This window comes from Typopeltis vanoorti, chromosome 8, assembly GCF_054136105.1.
Source record: "Typopeltis vanoorti isolate ZY-2024b chromosome 8, IOZ_Tvanoo_1.0, whole genome shotgun sequence".
In the NCBI taxonomy this organism is placed as follows: domain Eukaryota; kingdom Metazoa; phylum Arthropoda; class Arachnida; order Uropygi; family Thelyphonidae; genus Typopeltis; species Typopeltis vanoorti.
Genome location: NC_143556.1, coordinates 143,648,854 through 143,676,850, shown reverse-complemented (window position 1 = coordinate 143,676,850; position 27,997 = coordinate 143,648,854). Strand labels below are relative to the sequence as shown.

The window sequence follows — 27,997 nt, the reverse complement described above, 5'->3', positions numbered from 1 at the left end:
GACGTCTTATAACCAACCTGTCATAAAAGTCAGTACGACAAAGGGTGCCATTTAAAACACCCTGGAACACTAATGGGCTGATAACGGCCAACATGGTCTCGCTTAGGCAAGTTATCTCGAATTCAGGCTGTGTGGCCTGCTTTCCATGAACGGAGTTCTTTCAAGTTCACAGAAACAGGCCGTAACCGAGGAAGTTACTTCCTCGATGGTTGGATTTACGATTGCAAACCACTGAATTGTTGAATGCATTGTCCGATTGGTGTAATTTGTCTGATGAAAAATCCAGGTTTCCAAGGGAAGAAAACCATCCGCCCGCCCTTCATATAAAACCGACCAATTCAATTTAATTTGTAAAGCCAGTATAAATATTCGTAGGCAAGATTCGAACCCAGATCCCTTGGTTGGAGTAAATGCCAACTAGAACCCCAGGTAAATATATGACCTATCGCCATGAAGAAATGCTACCACCAGTTTACTTACCGGAGATCTGAAGTGGCTGTTCGTATTTTTGGTTCAATCCACTGAGCAAGGCTCCACGGCTTCTTATTTACAGCGCAGGTGACACCCATCCCGTCATCAGTTGCTAAATTGCATATACAGGCCACGCATGGACAGGAGATGGGTGCTCTGTGTAAAGATGATGCTCGCGAGTCTGAGAGTCATTTTACCCAGTACTCTTAAATTAACTCCGTCCGTCACCACCACCACTATGCATATCCCCCCAACAAGGCATTGATGTGCTATATATCTTTTGCAATGCTTTAGCGTTTAACATTTCTGAATTGGTTTAATGTAAACCCCAGCTACAATACGCATCTCGCCTCATCGCCCACTTAATAAGTTATGCTCAATGGCTTGACACGGCCAAGTAACTTAGCCTCGTATAGATCTGAATTTATCACAGGATAGAACGATTCTTGCAGAATTTCAAGAAAATCGTGACAGGGTTTTGTCACGTCTCCGACAACTGAAACCGTCTAACTGACCTTCAACTCTAAATTTATCCTAATATTAGAAAAGGTGATTTTCCATCTCACAGTACCCGAACCCAGCGCTCTAAACCAAAGGGCAACTTCCTTACCAACTGAACTGTCGAGTACGGACGCTCTCCGTATTAAACTATCGGCAACACTGGTTGAGTACAAAATGAATTAATAATATCTGAGAAATTTAAGTCTACTACCGGAGATCTGAAGTGGCTGTTCAGATCTCCGGTAGTTTTTCAATATATTGAAACGTTATTTATCAGCAATTTGCGTTTTGAAAAGGACCACAGATTGGTTATAATTTGGGATTTTAAGAAATCGCAGTTTTTGATTAATCATGACCGCCATCATTCCTCCGAGAATAAGAATAGCTACTAATCAACATCGCTTACTATTCAGCCTCAAAATTTTCTTCCTCCTTTTTTCACTCCCAAGAGAATAGTTTCCATTCTCTTGGGACAACTCCCCAACATCAATTCTAAGGACTAGCCTCTAGCTGTTCAAGAAACACATCAAGAAGTTCCAATTTTCCTCTTAACGACTTCCTCCCACATTTCATTGTTGCGCTTTAGGCTTTGCCTCCTCCTATGCGTGTAGGAGGAGACAAACCCTGTATGTGTTGATTATAATAATAAAAGTAATAATCTGAGCTATTTTCAGGATCTACTTTCATGCCAAAAAAATTGCCTACTGAGTACTGAGCCTTAGTTAAGATTCAGGACGATGCCTTGTCGATACAGAGCATCGCTTTGTGACCCTGAACAGTTCTTTGAGTGTTTTCTCACAATGAACTACTCATAATGAACAGAATTCACGTTTGCACGCGCAAAAGCGTTCTTTCTCCTGGCAATTCTACGGGATTTTCCTCCTTCCTCATAACAAGATCGTCATCTGAAACTAAGTGCCGTCCACTGCAATCCCTTAACAATATCTACTTGCCCCTTTTTGTAACTGATAATTTTCTGCCCGCCTCGAGCACCGCTTAAGTCGAACGGGCACAAAATTCACAATCGACTCTCTCATGACCAATCACCTGGTGACCGCAGCCGTCTCACGACACCGACAGCAGAAGGCCATTGCCGTGTTGAGTACTAATTTGGGTAGCTGAAAATGCGGCTGCCTGGTGGCAAGACGTCAAATTTAAGGATCTGCTGATGCGAAACTTCTGCGTGATACTTCTCCGAAATATTTCTTTCTCCGTCCTTGAAGTACTTGCAAGTCATCATAATTTAAACAGGGGACTACTCTCATCTTTTCCCGCCCCCTCCTCTTTGCAAATGCCGGGAAGAACGTCACGTCTCAAACTATCCCTCTTTTCCAATTTCATGCCGAAATAGAAACACGAGCATTTTGCGGATGAACCTCGTGCGTATCACGTAACGATCAGCGTTCCCAGAGGTTTCGCTGATGAACAAACTTTATTCTGTTTCCCGTAGTTTGTGTACGTGGTTCGGTTACGACACACAGGTCGGTAGCGCGTCTACAAATGAATATCTTCGTATCGAAACCAGAGAGATATTTTACCTGACTGCAGCTTGGTCTTTGGGGAGGACTTACATTACCTACGCAGCGGAAAGAACTCGGAGGTAGATGGATTACCCAGCACACGTCTGCGTGCCGGGATAAATTACGTCTTGCCGCGTGTATTTCGGATTTGAATAACCCAACTTGTGATGTTTGGAGGATTAATTTGGCCCACAGTACGAGCATTTGTGTTCGTAGAAAGACTGCGGATCGTTAATTTGTTGTCTGATAGAGGTCGGGAAATTGTGGACGGTGACATGAACCACCCATCATAGCACGCGGAATGAATTGCGAAGAATTTTAGAAATATCGATTGGTAGCGTCTGTACTCGCGCTTTATCGCAATGCCAAACTTTGGCCAACATCACCACGATCCAAGACAGCGAACGTGCAAGTTGTGTATGCAGCTTAGCATTTCCTTAAGTTTAAAACTTAGTGTAAAAATAAAAAAGATTGTAGTTCTCCTAATCGATAGTGCGACGAACTGAACAGAGCGAGAGACAAATGCAATTGCCGGTAGTTCTCAACCTCCATGCTAGAAAAACCAGGAAAATGATGAAGATTAAAGTAACATTGCTGATAGACAGAACGGATGTCTCCCTTGAAACGCTGCCTGGTGCATAACTATGGCTCAGGGCGAGAACCCATTTTGTCGTCCATGGTTAATATAAAATACAAATTAATTGTGCGTGTTGAAATCGATGTCAGCAGCTTACACACGTTAAATGTTCCTATTCATCAAAGACAAATTTCACTCTTATAATTTCTGGATCCATGATTGGAATGGGAGGATCTGGATAATGTTAGAGGATAGAGATAGAATCATACTCATGGAAGGTGATAAACTTATCCTCCATTTCAGTGCTGTGGATGGGCAAAAGATATTTGAATCATCGATGAAATATTAAAACTTATCAGTATACGTAGAATCCAAGTACTGATTTCTGTGTTATAATTTCAAAATGTGGTAATTGTATGAATCTTCTGTCTGGCATACATTTTAGTACGTTTTATACTTTTTTTAGCGATACGTTTTTAGTATTGGTTTCCGCATGACATCACGGAGCACGTGCTTCCAGACAGAGGAACACGAATATGAATCTGGACGAAGGCATCTATTTGATTTGAGTTCCACCATCCTAGCAACTCATTCTAATTCGTGGTCCTTCCTCTCATTAATTCAACTTCTGCTTATTGCTTGGGGAAATCAATTTATATACAAATATTTATACGAAAATGGTAATTCTGCAAGAATAGAAAAAATAAAAACATCTTCATTCGCAGGGATTTATACTCTTCGTAGCTAGCCAGGTATTCCACACTTTTGAGTGGCATTCCTTTTAATTACCAGACGTTACACTTTTTTTTTCAAGACTTAACTACTTACCCGGTGCCAATTTAAGATAAGCGAAGACCACACGCTGTTTACCATAGTTCCATCTGCAGAGCACATCTTATTTATCAAAATCTTGATAGATTTTAGTGACAGATTTAGCCTGAAAGTGAAGGGTCATGTTTGTAAACACGAAAACATGTCTTGAAGCAGGAATGAAGGAAGACTTGTTTTCGAGAACGGGATATTAATAGAACCCGTTCTTTCTCTATACGATAATAAACTCTCTTTCTTTCCTTTCAGTTAGCAGTTAATAAACATTCCGAGAATTTTTGAGTCTGCTTTTTCTCCTCTGAAGGTGAGGCCAAAGCCCACATCGTCTGTTCTTCAACGCAGTATGCACTTTCCATCTATGATCTTCAGCATCTTCACTAATAGTGTTTACAAACAGCAATATTCATAAACGCAATTCAAGAACCACTAAAAGTAATTGAACAAAAATATTATAGAAGATAACTCATACTGCGTCTACTGAAAATATTTAAAACTAGTAAATAAAAGGAATTGAGATTAAGATCGGTAGAGTTAATTAAACTCATCCGCATTCATTTTTAGATTCCATTCGATTTGAAAATAATGTTTTACAACAATTCCCGAAGAATTGCCGTTACGAAATACTTCCGCATCAAGTGTCTAAATGAAATCTAAGAGCGTTTCATTTGGTTGTGTCCGTATGTTATATGACTAAGAATTGGCGCACTCATTGTAAGCGACGAAGGAGGTCATGAAACGACTAATACTGATCGGATAAGCGAGTCGTTATGAAGACTATGCGAACTTCGACAGAAGTCCCCCCTCTCCCCCCCCCCCCTTTTTTTTTGATTGGGGATGATCATCACTGAACGATCTTGATCTTCAACCTTCACCGGTCATGTTTAATAATAAGTGAATTATGAGAATGAAGTTTTAGATGAACTGCCGTTGACAGAGCAACAGCGTAACGAAATAAGACAGTGAAAAAAGGAAACAAAATTAAGGAAAATTAAGTAAAAATAACTGACACTTTCAATTATGAAGAAATATGCAGTCATCTGAAGAAAATACTGCATTTTGTTATTTCAAAAACTAGGATCACGACCAAAGGGAAAAAAATAATAATTACTGCGAGGAAAGATGTCATTAATCTCCCCCTCTTTGCCTCATGCTTTCGTAATTCAGGGACTCATTCTTTAAATGGGTAATTTCCAAAATAAGAATGACGTCATGAGCGTGTTAAAGTTAAAAAGTGTAGATCTTAAAATATTAACGAATTAAATCTACCAATTAAAAAAGATGCCAGTAAATTCATTCATTGTCCATGTCCATCCTGTTCACCGCCTCCCTTCCTTGTCAAATTATATGAAAATTAGGACTTGCACGAATCACTTTTGTACCACAGGGTTGAAATTCCTCATCCTCTTGCATCTAATATTTGAATAACCATAAAAAATAAACTTCGCGATTCAGAATTACACTTTAACTTGGTTCCAGTAGACTTTGTTCTCGATTATGCTTATACCAAGATTAATACGTGAAGCAATGAACAGGTGGGATGCTAACAGTCTCTTCACAAATGCAACACTGAAATATTAGTTAGCCTAATAAACAGCGCATCAGTTAGTGCTCAATTATGTTCGTTTTAAGTGTTCGCTAGTGAAGAAACATAATCCATCTACTCAGTGGACATCAGATGGTGTATGGTCACTCCTTTCCTTGGTGATGTTCCACATCAGTCCTCGAGAGAAAAAACAATTACACTTTTTATGACTGGCAGCACATAAACTCGCATGAAAATTAATAACTAACGAAGAAGGAGAAAGGGCGGAACTTGTTTATAAGGGATATCGAGAGTCAACTCGAGCGAAGAGCACTTTCTTCTGAAGCACCATCTTCTGATAATATCAGCTTCAATAAAAACATGAATACCGTTATCATTAATATATTCCAAGTGAGGGTTAATGAAAAGAGTTGGCTCTCGATGCTCCTGTATTGAGGAATGCAGATCAAATGATCCAACATGATATTCAATTGAAGTTGTATTTTAGTAAAAATTTCCTCCGTCAAACAGATAAAAGATGAGAAACTCACATTGGATTACGAGGAGCAGACATAGACTGATAATGTCACTGCTATTAACCTTATTTAATCATACTTTTAAAAATGCAAAAAAATGAAAAAAAAATTCATTTTGAAATGCCGTTTCAAAATGAATCGACCACGTAAGTGGGAAGCCAAAGTATGAATGGGATTTCTCTGTCCCTACTTCGAGACACAAATGCAAGATTTTATACTTTTGATATAGTAGACTTTACCCACTGATCAGATAAATGTGTTGCACATTTAGTACAACAGGTGGCATAAATATTAAATAATCCGCAAACTGTAGTGTGGAGGTCAAATATGGAATTTTGGTCCTCCCAATCCCCCGATTTATAAATTGGTCTGTGTATCATGCTCATAGATACTGTACGCCCACAGATACGAGACCCTTCGACACTTCTGCGAATGTCAGAAGAAGGATATCCATTCCGATAATAGGGTAATCAATCCGTCTTCTGGAATGAGTTGTTTATTATTACAAGTAGGAAAATTAACTTTTCTTTTATAAACATTGTAGTAAAGTTAACAATTTTGCTTGTATAACAGTTGGAAAATTTTACTTATAAAGCGTGATTTGCAGCCCACCAATTCGTACATCTTTCATTTCTTTCTCCCCTTCAGCATGAATTGAGTCTTCTTGGCAAGTTGCAGGACTTGGGTCTCGGATGTGTGGTCGGACAGCAACTCCTTCCATTAAGAAACTAATTTAAAACAAACTTTTCCTAATACAGTAGAAGTTTAATAAAAATAAATATAAACTATATACAATGACATATCAAAGGGAAAAAAATTCAAATTTTCATATGAATATTCATTAAAATGAATACATTTTTATGAATTTCCACCTGTAATTTGAAAACTCCCGTTTCGAGCAATAGTCTGGAAATGTTGTTTTCAGTTGAGTGCAATTCAAAAAACTTTTCCAAACTTCCCGGTGCGGAGCATGTGCACCAGTTGACAAAATTTCGATTTGTGTCCGGTCTAATACTTGGTGTCCACCAAATACAAATGCTGGGGGGGGGGTGCTATTTCATTTGTAAACTACTGTCTGTATGTGCTAATTAAGCAGCAGAGTGTAGATGTATTTAACGGTTTTTGATCTTAAGAATAAGCCTTTTCTGAATGTTCTAATGTTCATTTAATTTCCTGCTCTACTTTGTTCCTCGTACTGTCCTTAGCACTGTGTATTTCCTGGATTAAACACTTCTAGGAAATTGAAATTATCTTCATTTAATACTCCCCTTCGCGATGAATTAAACCTTATGAATTCTGAAGCATATTAAATGCGTAAATCAGTGCGAGTTGTTTTTTCTCTTCACTTTCCCGAACAGCAGCATTCCTACAGGTGAAAGCGTCATCGTGAGGTGTAATTACTGCTGTTGAGCACACTCACTTTCCTATTTTGCATGTGGGTTACTCGCTTTACCAGACAGTCAAATGCTGCTTTGGCTTAACTAAAATGCTTAAAAGTTTGTCACTAAATGTTGAACTATTCGCCATGCATAAAAGAACCTCAACAGGAATATGCCCAGTTACGTAATTAAATAGGGTGGGGGGGAGTACGTTTTGTGTAAAGCAAGTCAATGAACTCGAGATACGCGTTTTCTCAAGGAGCGACACAGTTATTAAAACTTTCGGATACGCTGGTTATGTAGCGGAACAGATGCAAAATTAAAGCGTGTGTGCATGAAAGAAGCCAATTTCATAATTTTCGCAGCAATTCCTTGAACACGTTCGCCCCGAGGCCTGTCAAGTATCGCCAATGCCTCATCACCTACTACAAAGATGCCGTTTGTTTTGGAGGTGACCCAAGTTTTGCAGCTCATCAAACGCACAACCTCTCCCCATCCGGCTAGCATGACGTCTTGACAAGTCTCTTGAATCCATCGCTCAGTGTGGGTCTTAGCGGACACTAGACGTCATCAACTTAGATTTGACCTTTGAACGATTCACGAGTCTGTTATTAGCCGGTGGTGAGGAGAAATTTCTTCTCTCCTTGGTGCGTCCTTCGTTCTGCGCAGTCTCCAATTTCTTTTCTTTTTGTTGCATTAAACGGTTGTGTAAGTGACGATAGAGTACAAGTGGAAGATTTATTTCGTTTGTCTTCAAGTGAGCTCGGCAAAAATAAATACAAGCATTATTATTTTCATCCGTGTTTAAAACTATGGTCCTTTTGTTAATCTAGAGACGTCCCACTTAAAACATTTCTATAATAAGCTATTCTACCTGTCCCGGATTTGTGCTTATTACTTGCATTGTTTCAAGTTATTCCAATGACCTGGTCGTGTTTTTTTAAAAATAGAATGCCCGAAGATTCCATCGGAGAAAGACCTGCTTTCCCTCACCTCTGTTTTGCTTTGTTTCATGTCAGTGTCCTATATTCTTAACTATTTTCACTTTTACGGTAAACACAATAGACGGAAACAAATAGTAATTAAAACGATGCGAGGTGGAATGTTCCTACATATTCACCATTTTCACACGTTTTCCTAAATAGCCTTAATTTTGTCCATGAACTACAAATATTAATTTATTCTCACACAATCCTCTCAGTATTATTTGTAGTTCAATTATATATGAGATGCACCTTTAATTTCGTTACCAATAAAAGATAATTCTATCGTATTGCGAATTGTGGTAGTCAAAACACAAATTGAGGTTGCATTTCTGAACTGTACAAATATACGATGAGATATTTAATTGTAAAGTTATAATAATTAAGATATACTTTTCGAATAGCTAGATTTCAGATTATGTAAAAATAAATAAAAAGTAACAAATTAAAATAATAAAAAAATCGTTAGTACCTGACCACGGTACTAAATGCACCCTAGGTTTATAATCTTTTCTGGGTGGGAACCACGCAAAAAAGTGCGCACATCCCAAAATGTTAGCCAAACCTGAATGCACGAGACTGTGAAGATTCACAATTCTATCCTATGAGTGCCTCAAGTTAAACAAAATATCATTTGAAGCAAATGTTTACTACAGAATTCTGTTGATTGGATAAGAAGATTCGTAACAAGATAAAACTCCGTCAAAGTGGACCCCTAAAAAACGCACTTATTTAAATCGACGCAAGCGTTTACCTAAACGATTGTTTTGCGTTAATATCCCGCTTAACAGTATATCCAAACCCAGCGATTCGGGTGCGCGACTTCGTTCGAAAAGATTTAGAAACGTGACTGCAACATTCTGAAGCATCACGTTTCACCCATTTGCTGCACACGGAGCATGCGCGAATCTGAAATTCTGGAGCAAATTAAACTGGTAAGCAAACTCCTGAGAGCCACATACCAACAATAAAGCCGCTGGTCGGATAAGAGAAAACTATTTATTACGAATATTTGATCTTCCTTTAAAATCTTCCTTTTAAAATTGAGTCATTCACCACAAATTCAGAAACTGAATATCACTGTTGGAAAGCAGCGATCTATCTTTGAAGGGTTCCTTTTAATAATGGATTGCAGATGTTATCGCTACTGTTACCAAGAACAATCACTCAAGATCACCAGAAAACAAGAACAAAAAAATTCTCCATTGGATTAAATATTGCAAAACATTTAATTCGAAAATAAGATAAAAGAAAAACGTCCTTGTGAAGCGTAATCAGAGTATATTTCTGGCCTATTGGGCAAAAACACATTTCCGAACTTTTCACGGATGAAACGAATATCCTGGACTTGAATAAGAATTATTTGCAATACTCTTGTTTCATTGCTTGAATTGTTGGCAATGAGAATATGACAATAAAAATAAAATATCTTTTAGAGTACTTTTTTAAGTATTTGAGAAGTACAGGGTGTTCGGGATAAATTTGACAGTTTCGTAAGGAAAAAGAAAATCTTCTTTGTATCTATTAAATTTAATGAATTGACAAAAAAACATTACAGGCAGAGTTAATTACAATACTATCAACAGGATTTACTCAAATTAACCACCATTAGCATCGATCACAGCTTCAATTCTGCTTCGGAACCTCGAACAAGCTGATGCTACAGTCTCCCTGGGAAGGGCCGCAAAAACTGTTTTAATTTTATCCATTAACTGGGCTTTTGTATTACTGGAAGTGCGATTGGTGTCTTTTTCAACTGCGCCCCATACAAAATAATCCATGGGGTTAAGGTCTGGGGAGTTTGGAGGCCAAACATTTGGACTGGTGAAGTCGTAGAAATTTTCAGACAACCATTTTTGACTTTTCCCAGAGGTGTGGCAAGGGGCCGAATCCTGCTGCCATACATACGGCCTACCATTGGCTACCCTTGTTATCCAGGGCTTGACTACAGTTAGCAACTCCACCAACAAAGCCCGAATTCCAATGCCAGGGTTCTTCAACACCTGTTCCTGCAGATTTGCGAGGAATTCTGCTGTACGAACGCAATCAGATCGTCTGCTAGGGATCTTTCTTCTTGCTACATCCTCGTAGTCACCATTGCAAGTCTCTAGTTCATGCCTGATTGTTTTTACTGTATTCAGGGAGCATTGGGCAGCAGTCGTAATATCCTTATTTTGATGGCGGGCACGAATCATCATGATACAAGTTATTCTCTTCCATGATTCAGGTGGGTTCCAGCTATCCATCCTTTCTGACATCTTGTATATGAATGAAGAAGGGTCCAAACTTTTAAATGAAGAGAAGTGTGTGTTAATACATGTAACTTACGGAAAAATATAATTAATTATAAATATGTCAAATTTATCCCGAACACCCTGTAGATGCTGTACTGTGTGCTATTCCCTTGGTAATACGCGAATGCAACTCTAGAGAAATCAGGCTTTGTTTGGATTAAGAATAAAAATTGCTCTCCACTTAGGAGACCTCGAGGGCTTCCTAGGAAATGATAGAAATTCTATAGTTATTGTTACTAACAACCTCTCTCTAATGTTTGAATCATCATACCTTTATTATTATTTTGGGAAAGAAAACCTAAACTTAGGATTCAAAGAAATTAATACTTCTGCGGTTGAATTGAAGACATTTTACGATCTTCCTTGCTAAGAGAACGAACAATCATGACAATCTCGCTTAGCCCAAAATAGTCCACTATTTTCAAGGGGTGTGCGTAAGGGTATAGGGGAGGGAAAGAGAAATTTGTTCTCTAAATAAATGCCGATAATCGCCATACTTATAAGAACGATGGGCTACTCTCGGAAAGGCGACCGGGGGAACTCCCACTTATAGAATGCAAACTGTGTCGCCGTGGTCGAGTGGTAAAAGTAATCATTGATAATGCACGTGACCGCCTGGTCCGCATATTACTGACTGGCGAAGACAGGTCCAAGGCTGAGCCTCTCGCTGTTCCCAAGCCGTTTGCCTGAGAAGTATGCTGAACAGAGACCGATGACCTGATTTCCAGGTTGCTCTGTGCGCTAGCTGGTTGGAGGGGGGGGGGGAGAATAAAGATAAGACAGAGATCTTGTGCTCCGAAGCTGGCAAGTAACCGAACGAAAATCCCAGCAAATCACGCCGCCAGCAACATCTAAATGAGTGCTACAACGTTGACAGATTCATTTTCGGAGAATTACGGAAGAAAACAAAACTTAAGAAGGGACAGGCATGCCCACCCCCACACAGGCTGTGCAGTTTCAAATAACGTGGTTTTCACTTGGTGGGAAGGTTTGACTTCTCAACGACAGAGCCAACAATAGAGGGTCGGATGGCCGGGAAACTTTTTTTTTTAATAAACACTATACATTTTTTTATGTGATAAAGTTTATATTTTTCAAATATGTTACTGCAAATTAAACCTGAGGTGCAAAATAAAATTTACTGAAGCCAAATGAATTCTTCATGTTCGTTCATTTCATTGACTGCATTGATATTCAAACAGTTTACTGGTTTATTCTAATCATTTTAGTGGCTACTCTTTGGTACATTTTTTGTCATACGTTGGTGTATTCTGTAAATCTTTATATTACATAAAAGAAGACTCTTATCAGCATTAAAGATGGTAAATAATTTAATAAGAATTTCTCAGGTTTTTTTTAAAATGTGGATATGTGATAAAAACAGCATTCATAAATTTTGCGAAAATGGCCCTAAAGCCAACGACCCTGACATTTCCCTTAGCCGACATCTCTTTATTAGATACCCTTAACGCTTTTTTATGGCATCTGTAAACTATCTGAGTCTGTTGGGTTTATCAAATTAGTTTACTATGCACTGCTTAGATATTCCAATTTCTTGCAAGTCATGCACTTCATTTTAAAATGCATTATAAATTAATTATATATAAAATGAAAACCTCCCTCTCAGTAGGCCCTGAAACAATTCAACCAAGTAGGTGAAGGCGTCTGAGATAAACTGATGCTATTCCATCTTCAGATTCCCCTCGATGAGAGAGTAATGAACTCTGCACATTTAACTCGGTCACATGTTTTTCATTCGAACAAGCCTTACTTCATACGAATGATGGACAAATATGAGAGTTGCATTTTTTTTTTTTTCTTATTTCGCGATTTCCGTCGCGCATGTTAAGACTCCCTTACTCATTATTATATGGGACGCTGCACGATGAGATTAGTGTTGCTTAAATTTAAGAAAAAGCAACTACGGCTATGAAGCTAGTGTATTATATCTGTTAATTGTGTTTTTGTGGCAGGATAGCTTGTCTCCCGGGTTATAAAACCCGAGGTTCCGAAAGAAAAAAATTGGCCGTCTTCCCATCAGACAGTTAGCCGACAAGGAAAGATGCAACTGGTAGAAATAAGTTTCAACTTCCCTAATCCTACAAGATCTAATGTGGATACGCTGAAAAGTCACAAAAGTTCATCTTCACAGCCCACAATTGTCGTTTTACCTTCCACCGAAAATAATTTGTTATCGTAATCAGACATCGACTTCAAGTCCATGTCACAAATTATCACACATTAATATCACCACAGATTTTTTTTTTTTAATTTTGGATATTCTATTCGTGGGAAACAACACCAGCAGGTTTGGTTTTAGTAATTACGATATAAAGCACGATTATTTATTAACCCCATTTCCTTGTTTTGGTAATCCGACGACCTTATTAACTCTCTTTAAAACCTAATTGAGTAGGATAAAATGTTTCTTTCATGCAGTCTCGTATTCATTGTCCTATTTTTAATTTTTAATTTGGAAAAGAAACATTCATTTTCGAATCTAGTTTGATTTGGCCAGTTAAGTTTTCTCAAGAAAATACAAGTTATCACAAAGGAGATTTCACCTAAGATTGCCTTCAAACCGAAAGGAAGATGGATGTCTCCATGGTTCAGTAGTTCATCTTCCTTTCGGAAGATGAACTACTGAACACTGGAGACAAGACGGCATTTAGCAACTTAGTTTTTACGTAAGGAATAAAATTCACTTAGATGGGCGGTAGCAAAATGAACATTCAACAAACGATCCCTTGTGTGCATCAGTGAATAATTCCTCTTCACAGAAGAATTTCCAGTTACATCCACTCCAGTGTATAAGAATGAACATACTGGGAGTCTCCATTTGGAAGTGCCATACAATTCGTGTTCGACTGTTACAGGCAAAACTTTCGTTGTCTTAATTACGCATGGAAGCTTCCGTAAGAAAGTTCCTAAAAGACTTCCAACCACTTAGGATATTATGATAGTAAATATGCGTTGCCTTTTCATGGTAGGTAGACAAGAGCAAGCACTGTTGACAGTGCTTGCTCTTGTAAAACTTGCACGTTCCTGAAATTATCGACAGCTTACAGAATGACTTAAAATTTGGCTTAAATTTCTTTGATATTACATTACTTAAAACACAAGCGACTCTTCTAAGGAGAACGCACGTTCGTATTTATGTTTTGATTGAATTTAAAAAAATAAATAAAATTCGCCTTTCTCCAAATAAAAAGATTCGTAGACTGCACCGATAAGAAGGGTGGTTGTAATTTTGTAACTTACTTAATGTAATTACTTGCAAAGTCATTGAAATCGCAAGTTTGCTTTTAAGATAAAGGGGAGGTGAAATACATTAAAAAGTGTACTTCATAAATATTCCACTTCGGTGATATTTCCAACTTGAAAAGTATAACAGGTTGAGAGCAAAAATTATTCAAATTCTTCTTGTTGAGTTTATAATTACGCGATGAAATGCGATTCGATTTCAATACTCGATTTCATTGCTACATTTTATGCGTTTTTATTATGAAACGGTGCCATCGACCTGTTGCCTAGGTAATTGATTGTGAGCATGTGACTACTGGCGCACTCAACGTTGGCTTCTGTCGTTTCCAGCTGCTTTTTAAGAGCGCATACCTGACATAATTACCAACAGGCGCTGTTAAGATGAGAGGTTAATGGCAAAAAGAAATCTTCAGTTTCCTTGGCTTGGTCAATTCAAAGCTTCCGAATGAACGACACCCTTCGCTGCACGTGGCTTGGCGATCTAACTATCCCGAGAGGATTCACCTTGCATTAATTGGCAAGGACAAATCTAACAAGTGCCCAAATCGAGCACATGGTCAGTTCAGTGCTCCAAGCCCCAGCACGCTAGGCCTACTGTAATTGTTCCATTTAATTTCCTACTTGTCAGCCTGCTGGAGAAGCAGTGAGTCGCTTCCCACGCATGAAAGGACCTCGAGGGGTAATGAATTCTTATGCAAAATGACTGCATGAGTGGAAGTGCTCATCACGTATCTTCCCCCCCCACCCGAGAATAACGTGTCCCGTGCCTGAATTCTATTCCTGAAGGAAGCCTTTCTTTATTAATTGTGACATCGGAAGGTTAAGTTTTTAATCTTTACAATCCGCTCAAGTACTTCGATTGGCACTGAAACCTATGGAATGCCGTTATTTTAATGTTTAGAAGCATTCCTATATATAAATATATTACGAAATAATATTGAAATTGCGTTATGTTTCATATTCAAATTTGGACAGAGTTACTGTACTCGGCAATGAAACATCTCATCAAGTCAGTCAAATACTCAGTTTTGGAATCTTATTTAAAAGAAAATAAATATATAACAGACGTAAATAACACAGAAAATCAAACGGATTATTTTCCAAATGATTCTCTATTTAGGTTTATTTATTGTTATTTTATGTGGTATAGAAGAATATTGTTCAAAATATCAAATGGCTCTTCACGTTTACTGTGGCAATGTTGTCAATTCACTTTAAATTTTCACTATTTATCATAAGGATTGAAGCCTGAAATGGTTTCAAGTTATGTAGCTTTCCTTTCCCCTCGGTTGTGGTGGGGGGGGGGGGGTTCTTGCCTGATGCAGAAAAGACTGGTGCACACTGTGGTAAAATTATGGGGAGAGTCACAAGATCTCTTGAACTGAAGCTGTTGCAAACAGAGGTGGTAGACCTCAATTATTCTTAACTTTTAAATAGTCCGAGAACGATCAGAAATGATCTAGCGACATTGAATAGTATATTCGCGTCTTCGACAGAAGAGTTAAACAATCTAAATTTGATCTCAAAAATATTGTGTTCTTAATATTTGCAAGTGCCAGAGAAGAATACCTCATTAAACTAAAACTATAAAGTTAAATTTAATTAAAGTTATATTAAGATAATTATGGCAGCGAAATAGCCCCCCCCCCCCACTGCTTCTATATGGCGGATAACTTCTTCCTCGTTATTTGGTTCCCTTTAATCGCAAATAAAAGGGAACCAAATAACGAGGGTGAAACACTCAATCGAGAAATAAATTAGTTTTTTCCTCCCTGCATCTTTTTTTCATTCCAAATTTGCACAAAATCGGAGATGGGAAGAGAAGAAACACAGATTTGTTGGGGGGGGGGAATATTTCTCCCCTGATTTTCGATGTTATATTAATTAAATGTTCACATTATTTTCGGTTGAACATCTATTCTGATCGAACACACACAAGTCTAATTTACCACATCCCCCCCCCCATGGAACCTTGTAAGCGGAGTTAATAGTGATTCCCAACAACACTCTGTTTGAGGATTGCTGCATTGACCCTTGATCACAGTTGGCAGAAATAATTCAGCATTTTAAAACAATGTGAGTTCATTATTATTCAAATTTTGCTCATATTAAAGAAAATTTCGAATATTTCTGACTACCCCTCTACCTTTGCTAAAGGTTCAGTATTTTCTCTAAACTGTCATAGGACGCATTCGGATAACTCATCTAAATCTTTCGCCCTATTCCGAGTACCAATGAAATTACACCAAATCATCTTTCGGTTATCATGAGATATATTTGAATGAGTTGTCATTAACGCACACTCACGCAATAAGGAAGTTAATACTTTCATGGGCACAATGAGAACGAATTCTAGAAATTAATTAAATATCTTCCTTCTTTTTTGTCAACTTCATTTGTGTGTTCCGATCAGTCAAGGAACTATCAACAAATCCATACAAAATTTCTCAGTCAGGAAATCCTGATTACAGATTTACTCAATGCGAGATTTAAAAAAAAGCCATGCAAGCAATACGTGAAGGAAATGAAATAACCCAATTTCATGCTTTCATATGAGAATGGTATATCTGGTGAATTTTCATATGCAAGTTGCAAATATCGCACATTTAGGAATTCCAGTGAATTTTGGTTGTGCCAGATTTAAAGATCATGTTAATAGCTTTATTTTATAATATTCCATTGGATAAACCACTAATATAAGACTTAAATAGTAAACCTACTAAACATTCGACGGGAAAGCCTATTAAAATCTGGCATCATCAATTATCTGGAACGTTTCGGATCCGATGCGACTACATCACTGCAAGCATCCTCGCAATTGGGCAGTGCTTATCTACCTCCGCTTCTATTTATCAGTATACATGGGAGCGCCTAAAATTTTTGTTGGACGTGCCAGAAGCAAACAAAATTAATAGCAAGAGTTTCTGCACCGTCATAGAAATAAGAAGGGTCCCATATCCCAAACCATTCAGCACCACCACCAGCAAATGATTCCCGTTAAAATAATGTTATTGGGGATCTTCACCCTTTGCATGAGTCTCGATTCTCAACACACACGCAGTTCAAAGTCCATCGACTTCTTTAACTCTTCAAGTGAACCGAGTCCAAATTGAAAGCACAAAATACAAGAACAACAAACAATCAAATGAGTACGAGCAGTTCCTCAAAAGTTTATCATTAAGCCAATTTTTGGGATGTCAATGGGGAAGGATAACTCTGCAGAGTTTCCAAACTGCCTACTGTGATTTCTCACTGTACGCAGTTTGGACACCCCCAGACTGCTTAGAAGAGAAGTGCGCAGTCAGCACGTCGGTTCACTGTAGTACAGCACAAAGCCTTTCTCTTTAACTGAAGACCACCCTTACGCGCTGTTGACACGAAATGTTTTGATTCACGAGATTTTGCATTCTGTGCTTTGGCACTCGCTTACGCAGATCAACGATCTTTTCTGAACTGTAAATGGTCAGGCATAGGATAAAGCATTTATCAAAAGTCTCTCGTTAATCGCGAGTAAGACTGAAATCTTAATTTCACTGAAATTTTAGTCGAAACAATTTCTCGTTAGGTAAATTTTGTTTCCTGTTGAGGACACTGAACAGGAAATGTTTAAGGCGTCTTTCATTCACACTGTCAGAGAACAAAAACAATCGAAAGTCTTATTGACAGAATATAATGATAGGAGATAGCTGATAAATGCAGAACTGTGGAGTAAATATTCAAATTAGATTCAGCAAGTAAGTCCCAGTATAACTCCGACAGAAAATAACACGATAACTCTCCATCACATGGACTTGATTACAAAAACAGAATTACTTTGCTGAGCGTGAAATCTCTCAAAATGACAAAAACTGCCACCACGTGGAAGTGTTTACTTCGAAATCATAAACAAACCAACTTCAGCGCACACTCAATCATGAATAAAATCTCACTTTTAAGTATTCTTGCCTTGAAATGATTTTAAAATACTCAATTTTTAAATTCTTTAGAACGGTTTTAAATTATTCATAGTACCAAATAAGGTAGAAGGGTGTGTGTGTGTGTGTGTGTGTGTGTGTGTGTGTGTGTTGGGAGTTATTCTTTCAAGTTGAAGATAACAGCATTAAAATAAGAACTCAAACATCAATATATTTACTAATTACTATTCATTTACTGATCAACATATTTACTTGTTAAAAGATGATTGTCATAATGCTAAATTTTAAGAAAAAAAAATACTATAAATATATTTCTGTGCGATTACCTACCTGACAGGAATCTGCAAGCATTGCAGTCATCCAAAGACAAATCATATGAATACTGGTTTAAAAAATAAAAACTCACCTTGTCCTTCTACCCTGTAAAGACACCACACGCTGAGGCACAACAGAAAGAGCACCCTCCTCCTCCACGCCATGACCGGCTTGAACTCTCCGCTTTGTTTTCACCACAGAGTCCCACTGCTGCAGGAGATCACCATCTCCGCCTGCCTCTTCTTGGACAGCCTGGAAGAAGTTGGGCGAGAAGTTAGCTCACTTAGTATCCACGGTTTCGGTTTCACACATATCTACACCACTGCTAATAATAACCCGAACAGAAGCGTCTGCACAACAGGCCAGTGTCGCACCACTGCGACCGTTAAAGGATGGCTGCGAACACAAGGGAGAGGGGTGGGGAAGGCACTTCCTGTCTAGAGGAGAAAGGGGAGGGCGAACGAAATGTCCCGCACTGGAATCGGTAATGCCAGAAGCGCATGTGCGTTTGTTAAGTAACAGCAGCTGTGGGCGACCACTTAGTCGGGTGGGGGGAGGGGGAAACACTCGCTGCCGTAGCAGCACGTATGAATCAGTACACGACTGCCGGTGTCACTGCGTACACAACTCTGCGACACGAGACACTGCCGAAGAGAAGGGGGTGGGGGTTAGCTGCAGTCAGTCCGGCAACAGGAGACCCTCTTGTGGCCTGGCGTATTACTATGAGCGGTAGTAGGTCCGCAACGCGTGCATCCTGATGTCATGCATCGACCGTTATGACGACTCTGCTTGCGTCTCTCTGGCACCTCTCGCGCTTTACTCTACTAACCGATACGGTGCGATTTCTGCGTGGGATGAGTACGTTCTGCCCCACTTGTTCATCTTCTGTACGTGGCCCGGCAGCAATAGTGACTCGATATCAATGTTGCCGCTCGATCTTCACGGATAAAAAGAGAAGCGGCTGCCATTAGCGGATTAAGAGTACTTTTATGTCCACGTACATCGAACTGCCAGCCGCAGTGTGCAGGCAGAAGGCCACATGAGCTCATGAAAAATTTCCCTCGGTGTGCTATCGTCTCACTGCTGGGAAGATGCGTGCAGATTACTGCCAAGAAAAAAGTAGGTCAGAGCCCAGTTTTTACAGAAAGAAGCAGGTTTTCTTCGGGAGGACGTTTGCAATTGCAGCATCTCTTAGAGGAGCTGACATCACGCATCCGATATTATCAAAAATTATTGCGACTTCGAATCCCATACTTGCAGGAATATATATCCACCCACCTGCAGCAGATATAGGCCACCCCCCCCCCCCTAATGACAATGGCGAGGATAGTGAATCTGGTTTTTTTACTCCACGATGTCATTAAAGCAAAGAAAGAAAAAAAAAGTATGTACTTTGTGAAAAAAGGGCGTAGTGAAAGCGGAATATGTGAAAGGGTTTCACTTATTAAAACAGCACAATTATGATGATAAAAATATAAATTTTAAGGAGAGCATGATTAAGCCAAATCAGCATTGAATTCAACCTTGAAGTTAATGCATTTTAAATAAGAGATTTAATGGATAATTAGCTGGTTTTGACTGTTTAGCCGTGCAAGAAAGCCGTCCATTGCTGCAATTGAAATCACCAGCGTGACAGTCAGCGCTGTTTCAAGTAAATGTTGCTTAACTGAACTGGAAGGATGTTACTCGGGGGCCTCGAGTCATACACAAAAGCCTAAATGTGTGCTTGTTGCTTAATTTCATGTATATAATTATAACATAGGTCTGCAGAAATATTATTACGGAGACCAGCTCGAACTTAAATAAGCGAGAAATCTAAAGAAATGACACAAGTACCTTCGTGAATACTGAGTTCGTGAAATGCAGGCATCTGTTGATTTGGGATGTGTGAAGAAGCACTGTGGTCTTATAATAGCCGTTCGAATAATTAAATGTACGCTTCTCTTTAATAGTTTTATCGATTGATTAGACACAAGCAGCGACTATGTTTAGACAGCCCTGCTAAAGTGTGCGGTTTAAGTCTTGTTGAAAATATGATATAACTTTTTAAAAAATGAAGAATTTCCAGGAAAGTATTACGTAATTTCTATATGATTAAGTAAGCCCCTCAACAGATAATAATAGAAGACCTTCTCTACCATTTGACGACACCCGATAAGCAAGAAACTTGTGTACCAGACTATTACATATCGGAGGAGAAGCATTTTAAAAAAATCAAAAACACATTTGAAAAAAAGAAAAAAGAAAAATACGGCTTCTTTTTTTCTTTCGATCTTATGATTCATTAGGCAACTTCCTAATGACATTGAGACTGCCCGTTATCATTAATTATTTCAAGAGAGTACCTCGCAGAAAGGATTTTTTATGATGGATTATCTTAAAAAGTATCTTTAAATTACTCTAGAATGAAAAAAATGTTTTGACAGCAGCGTATTTATTCCTTAGGTATATAATGCGGATGTGCTCTATTATTTATAGAAGATTCTTAAAATGAAGACACAACCAGAAGAAGTATTGCGAAAACAGCTAGTCTGTAGAAAAAGCAAACAATTAGGCATAATAGAACATGAAATATTCTCGTTATTTTTCCATCGTTCTCTACTTAATTAAATCGTTTTTCATCGCACAGCAAGAAGACAAGTTGGTTCTGCCTTGTAACTAAGACGTTACACTTGTTAGCCGTCTTTTAATACCATCAAACGATTTACGGGAGGTCATTACCTTCCCGGCATTTCTCTGAACTCCCACACAGCACACCAAGTTAATGAATTCTTTCATTTGCAAAAATTCTTCGAGAACTCACTCCGATAATATTCACGTTTAATTATATTACCAGCATATTAAAGTCCATCGGATCCTCTCGGTTTAAAGTATTTCTAACTGAAATTAGTTATCCGAAATTTCCACGCCTAATTATGTTTTTAATTTTAGACGGCAGCGGATTAGTTGGATGCCCACTGAGCAAGCCAATTCGCGTGATAGACGGTGGTCTACGAAATGTGATTTCCTATCCCCCTCTTTGCTATTTATTCATCGGGGATAAAATTAACCGACGATAAAAATGAAAATTTCTAACGAAAAGTTGAATACTCAATGGTTCGAATGACCATTTTGAAGAAACTTAATAAGAAGACGCCTGAAGAAACGAATCGCTGATATGAATCCCTTTACTGGATTCACATGATCCAGTTGCGAAAGCATCGATTTGCTCTCATTTTAAATTTCTTTTTCATTAAAAAATTTAAATTTTTTAAATTCACAATCGTATTAAAAGCAACTCCTTTTGCAAATATGCCTTGATTTGCATTCACTTTTCTCTCTAGAATGCTCGAAGTTCTCTTTCCTAATGAAATTTAATTTGGTCCAATTAAATGCGTCCGAGAAGGTGTTAACAGGACTGGAAATATTGCGTAACATCTTGCCAATACTTTCACTGATAACACTTGCCAAATCTCACCATTAGCAGCAAAAGAAAGATTTTACGACATTAAAAGTAACGGTCATGCAAACATGGAAGCAATTCTTGCATCAAGCGTAATTAAAATTTAACAAAATGCGGTCTTCATGGCATATGAAAACCACAGTAAAATTAGAGTATTCGCAGGTTTTAGAAGGCAAAGCGCAAACACTTCAGCAGCAGTCAAGTATAGTAGAACTAAAAAACTTCTGTAGCAGAGGACATGACTAAGAGTTACATCTCCGAACAAACTGCACAGGCATCAGTGACCTTGAGGTTGAATTTCGCGGCAATTCATGACAATGACGATTCTTCTCTTGCTATAAGCAGCAGAACTTTTCAGAACAAAAAACCGCTAACATCTTTTATTCCCTCATGAGGAGTGGGCGAAACCGTTTCATCCTAATTTTTAGAGAAGGGGTCGGCAACCTTTTCAGAATCGCGGGCCATATTCCACTTTTATGTTTAATAATCGGGCCGCAAGCATTTAATTAAGAGAAAATAGTGAGCGGAAAAAATACTTAAGTTATCAATTTTTAGTACATCAATCTTAAAAAACACAGAAATATTTAAAGTAAACATTTGAAACAAGCATGAAAATAAAACTCAATTTGTCTCCCTGCTTAATGTGACTTTTATGATTGTTTTCCCTTAGCCAAATTATCTAGATCCACTTTATAACCTGAGGTGAAAATTCGAATCGAAGCATTCAAATGTTTATCAGTCGGTCGAGAATAAAATTTATTTTTTCTAAAACTCATGGCAGAAAATGCTCTTTCGCAAATGTGTGTGCTTCCAAATGCGAGATCATTTTCTTTGCAAAAATGATTAATCCTTCAAATTTTTTTGATAAGCATCGAAAAAATGTTTGGATATTGTCTAACGAAAATGCGTTCTTATGGAATTACAACACAATGAAACATTAAGTTTCATTGTGTTTGTTCCAAAACTTCCATCTGCAGTTGGTTTGGTACGTCATCAATATCAACATTAATCATTTATCTTTTTTGAACCCTTTTTGAAATTATTTTTAACAAATATATATCCTCCGAAAATAACAGTTGATGTTATTCAATTATATTAAAAGAGGAACTAGGAAACGTGACTACAAAAGTGCGCCAAAATCTCGGTTGTCGTCGGATGAAGTCGCCTTTGTTATCCACACTTAGGATTACTCAAACTGTTGACTCGCATCAAGCTGCACGGCGATATCACGAAGTATAGATATAAAATTATTTTTAATTTATTATTCATATTATAAAATGTATTATTTGAATAATTCAACACACGGGCCACATGCCATCTAAGTATGGTCAATGTTTTATGAGCCGCCAAACATGCACGTTTGGGCCGCATGCGGCCCACCGGTTGCCGATCCCTGTTTTAGAGCTTTAGAGACAGTCATTCTTCATCGTAGCCAATCCAATTACGGATTACTAGCCCAAAACTTTAAAAAGGCATCCGGCGAAGAGAGGCAGACAAGTGTCGCCATTGCTCGTGGTCCCTAACATGTACTGTTGTATGAAATAACGTGGATTCTACAAATAACAAAATGATCAAAATATTACAAAGACTCTGATCAAATTAATATAAACAATTATGACTGCTACAAGCTAATTAATTGAAAATATGGATTTGAGATCTGATCTGCTTTCTAAGCAAAACATCAACTAGTCAGGCCCATTACTGCCAAATGATGGCAGAAAAATCTACCACCAATCGTCGATAATTTCATAGCTGCATTGTTTGATGCTTCCTTTAAGAAGTCGGCAGGCAAAATGGAGAGTATTAGGTCGGAGATCGATTACTCAATATACCGGACCATCTCGCTAATCTTATCGGTAAGATATTGTTTCGATTCAAGAGATTCTTTAACTTACGTACTAAAATCCAGTGATGCTCGAGAAAGGAGTGCACCGTACGGCAATCGTCCGGATGTAGAATCGTTAAATTCGTTCTCTTGTCTGCTACAACTCAACAACGGAAAATGAGGATCGTCTCTGCAGGGTTGGTAAGAGTCGTCCAGATATCAAGACCCTTGCACATATGATTCCTATCTTGAGAAGATACTCTCCTGCACTGTTCATTGGGTTCAATGAAACTGTTCATTAAGTTAGTTTGGAAGATTTTTTCGCATTTACTCTGCTGCCAAGGCAACGAAGATTGGTGGTCGATTTCTGCCCCATTTCTAAAGTTTGATGTTGGCTTTCAAAACACAAATTCCATCGAATGAAACTGTTTTCAAGTATCTGCGATTCCTATGATGGTAAGCAAGATTTAATTCATGTTAAATCTAACTTTAAAGCGTCACTGTCTCTAGAAAGAGTCGTTAATAATAACTGTCTTTTGTATGCTGCTCGTTAGTCAGATTGCTATCTGTAATCTACCCAAATCCAAATGATACAAGTCAATCATTCGTTTATGTAAATAAGAGCCGCTAATTGTTTTGGCAATTCGCAGAAATGGAAACTAATCTCTTTGAAGATATTGAAGTAAAAGACCATATTTATAACAAAACAGAAACAACGTTGAATACTGAAGAGATGGCGTTTTATTCACAGGAAGTAGTTTATGCAATGTTAAAACAAAACAGATGTTCAATATAAATAGATCAGCGAGAAGAAAAAAAAATAAGAAAAAAAATACTGAGGACTTGTTAGGTATATAAAGAGATGGAACTTTGTTTAGACGCACGCATCCTGTAACTTCTAATTGTAATTACCACCAAACAGTTTCGCATCTCTCTCCTCCTCTATCGATTTTTTAAAGTATTTCCTATAAACTCCTTTTTTATGTATCTAATCAGTTTTCCACTTACTAACTTCACCCATGTTAGTCGTTCCATACACCAAACCGCTTTCGTACATCTCTGCTAACCAGAATTCAAGCGAGTCGCGTAACTAAATGTCTAAAGGAAGAGAAGCCGTGAAGCTGTTTAAGTGAACAGATTTCTCATTTCTAGTGCCTGCAACGAGTTCCAGTCTTTATTAGGTTATAGCTACATAACTAATTTGCTTTATCAATTATCTTTTTTTTATCTATTTTAACAGTTGAACTATCAGGATTTGATTTTTGGAAAATCAAGAAACTCTCCTCACTCCACGTGGATCACGCATGTAAATACCAATTGCACGAATGTAAATTTAAACTGCATTTTTATACAGTAGAATTCGTTTTCATTCTGTGGCTTATCTGCTAATTTCTTTAACTAAATGATTTTTTTTCTTTGTTCCTTGACTCTTTTCCAAGTATACCCTACTTCCTGGATCAACAGTTTTGTCTGTTTTAATCACATATTGTTCTTAGATGGCAAAGCAAACGTTCCAGTGTAGCAGACTGATGGGTTTTGCGATACTTAAGTGGCCAAATTCCTTACCTGTTAACGAAAGAAAGACTGTTTTTACATCACCATGGAAAATACATTGAAATGCATTCGGTTAAAAAAAGAACCGCACTCACAATGGATATCCTCATTCCGGTGAAGTCTTTGCACATAAGGCTAATGGACCCAATTAACTGATGAATGTGACTTCAACTGCTTTTTCTAGTAAATATTTATAAAACCTCTTCGAAATGAAATTTCCTCAAAACGGTTTAGTCTCCGAATTAGATTACGGAAACGAGTGCAATCCAGGAAGATTGTACTCTCGTGTGTTACGTAAAAAGGCGCAATGGACACATCAGAAATTGAAAACAGCTTCACATATTACAGTAATAAGAGATACTAAAGTACTGCGATGCATTATTACTACCAGTACTATTTAATTAAGCATTCAGCGTGAATTAAAACCTATTCAACACAGAGATTCGTTTTGAAACCAACGCGCACCTCCATTTCTTGGTTCTTTCTTTAAAATGCCACGCCCGTATCAGCGGTGCCTTTTAATGCTTGTACGAACAGTATGGATATTTTGATTTAGATTTCCACATTACTTCTCATAAAAAGTACGACAGCATTTGATGATGAATTATGACAGCTTTTTGTCTTCTTCCTTGCGCAAATAAAATGTCGGAATCTACCCTGGATAACCTCTGAAGTCACTTCGACAAAATGCAAAGCAGACATTAAAATTCACAAACAACCTGTTAATGAGATCTGGCGGTGCAAAGCCAAATACATTAAGGAAATGAGCTCTGCTCTAAAAATAACAGGCACTGCCGATCACGTGAACAAACAGCGGCTCGTCTGCTGTCAGAAATGTTACCGCTACCGAATACATACTAGCCGCTTTAAATAAAGTAAAAAATCCCTGAATGCACAAAGTTTCGGAAACAAAAATAGTTCCCAACTGGTCCGCTATTTTATTGCTAACTTATTGTGCATCTTATTGTTAAACTTTATTTCTAGATGGCCCGCAGAAAGGAGAAGCACTTCAACAGGAAAACGTTTCGTGATCCCCGACCCACTAATGAACCGTCCTATTTCTCAATATCGGATGTAATAAGAAGACTAATTCGAGATGGGCGTGTTTGTGCTTCGAAATCTGGTTATTCCACCTCAAAATTTATAGCACGCTTTAAACAGCGGTCAAAGGTTAAGAACGAATCGAAATGCAACCGCATTAATTTTGCATTCCAACTGCAGGAATGCTCTCTGAAACTGAGGGTGTTGTAACTCATCCCGTGCGTTGTGAATGCTCGGCTATTGAAGTTGCTTTCCTCGCAGCAGTTATTTGTACTCCGAGCATTCGCTGCCGCCTTCTTTTCTTTTTCTGATATTAGCTGCACCATCGCATTGACGTTCCCTCTACTGCTCACCTGTATTGTGGCGCGCGGTCAATTTCCAACCGCTTAATGTGCAAGAGGGCGTGTTGATAAAACTTAACGCTTTTTTTTTCGGCATTGATTATATTTTTTTTTATTACAAAGGCATTCTGTGAACTGAATTTAGGTTGCTTGACCTCATCACAACAGCGGCGTAGACATTAAGTCTACGAATCCTTACGTACCCCCCCCTCTCTCCTACTGTAGCGGTGCGGTACAGTTTAACCTCTTTTTTTATCTGCCGAACAGAATTCTTACAGCTACGACTGCACCAGCCAATTAAAATAGGGGAACATCAGCCCGATTCGACCACCGAATGAAACTACAATTTGGTTTTCATTTCAAGAATTGACGAAGTATATCAGAATAAGATATTTTCAACTTGTAGCAATATAAGTGAAATTGGCTAATAAAATTCCAGTATTTCATTTATCATCCGACAAATGCATATTTAGGTACAAATGCTCGTGCTCTCATAAAAACCCCTTCCTCCACTTCAGCTCACAATGCTATAAACACGAACTTTCCTTTACAGACTGTCATGTTTCAAGCACACAGAAGCCATTTTCCTAAAAGGTAAACAAGCACCTGCAAACAACATAATAAGAATATTCGGATAGACTGTAAAAGGCTTCGCTTTCAAAATGTAATAACTTTTGGATAAAATGGATTTATTTTCTAAAAAAAAAATTTTTTTTAATTTATTTACTTATATATTTCTCATCCTCTCCCAGTGTATTAAACTCAGCGGTCAACCAAATCCAAGTAACTTGGCTTTGCAGCAAAACAATGTTTGCTCCAACAGGTGATAAATCACATCTGAATAGTTTTTTGCGTGTCTTTTCTGATTTTTCTCTTTTGTGGGATGAAAAATCTGCGAATGAGATCAACTAATTCAGCTGAAAAAGTGCTTATAAAATGGCTTCGAATCCTACAGTATTCGAATCCACGTCTTTCCAACCATAAGGAATCGTCAACAATTACCGAGCTTGGAAAGTTCCAATATTTCGATAAAATGAGTTTTTAAAAAGAGAAAAACTGTGCCCATTCCCTTAACTTAGCTTCACAGACTTACTCTTTAAGAGAGTCAGTGAAGAATACAATTATAAACAGCCATTTCTGTTAGCGAATTCACAAACAAAGCGTTTTTTTTTCTCAGCTCAGTTCAGTGCATTGAGAGGAGAGTCTCCAGTTGCAAACCGCCATTCCCGACTAACGTGGCAGTTCGAGTTTCGTTTAGCAACTGACATCAAGAGCACATAATGCAAATTAGTTGCACGTCATTCTAAACGATGCACACGCCCCGACCCAAGAGGAACGATTGTACATAAAACGCTGGCTTAATTGCATTAAAAACAGAGCTGCCCTTACGGATTCTTTTCGCAGAAATATTAAATGCCACTTTAAGTGAACGAATGAGGCGATTTGGGTCAGATGACTGCGTTCGGAATCGGGTGCACCGCCGTTATTTATGTTAATTGGAAAGGCGCATTTGAAGGGCCCGAGATATATATTTCCCTCCTGTTCCACATCCTCAGACACGAAGCCATTCTAATTCATTAGCGGCTGGAAAGTGTACACAATAATTCTCCTTTCTCGTCAACTGACGGCCCCTCAAGGAAGTATATCAACCCAATATTTCGCCGATCTCTTCCGCTTGACTAAGCTTCTC

General features: G+C 38.2%; 1 protein-coding gene across 2 annotated transcripts in view; it reads right to left on the bottom strand.

The window, feature by feature from the left end:
• Window positions 1-27,997, bottom strand: part of LOC150104400 (protocadherin Fat 4-like) — a 345,892-nt gene that overhangs the window by 280,558 nt on the left and 37,337 nt on the right. Inside the window, exon 2 of one of the 2 annotated variants that reach the window (XM_090396350.1) lies at window positions 18,196-18,356. In XM_090396350.1, the coding sequence (XP_090252476.1) occupies window positions 18,196-18,268 (73 nt within the window). In that variant the 5' untranslated portion in view covers window positions 18,269-18,356. Of the gene's footprint in view, window positions 1-18,195; window positions 18,569-27,997 lie in introns of those variants that run through there. The other variant, XM_090396351.1, reaches the window with a different exon arrangement.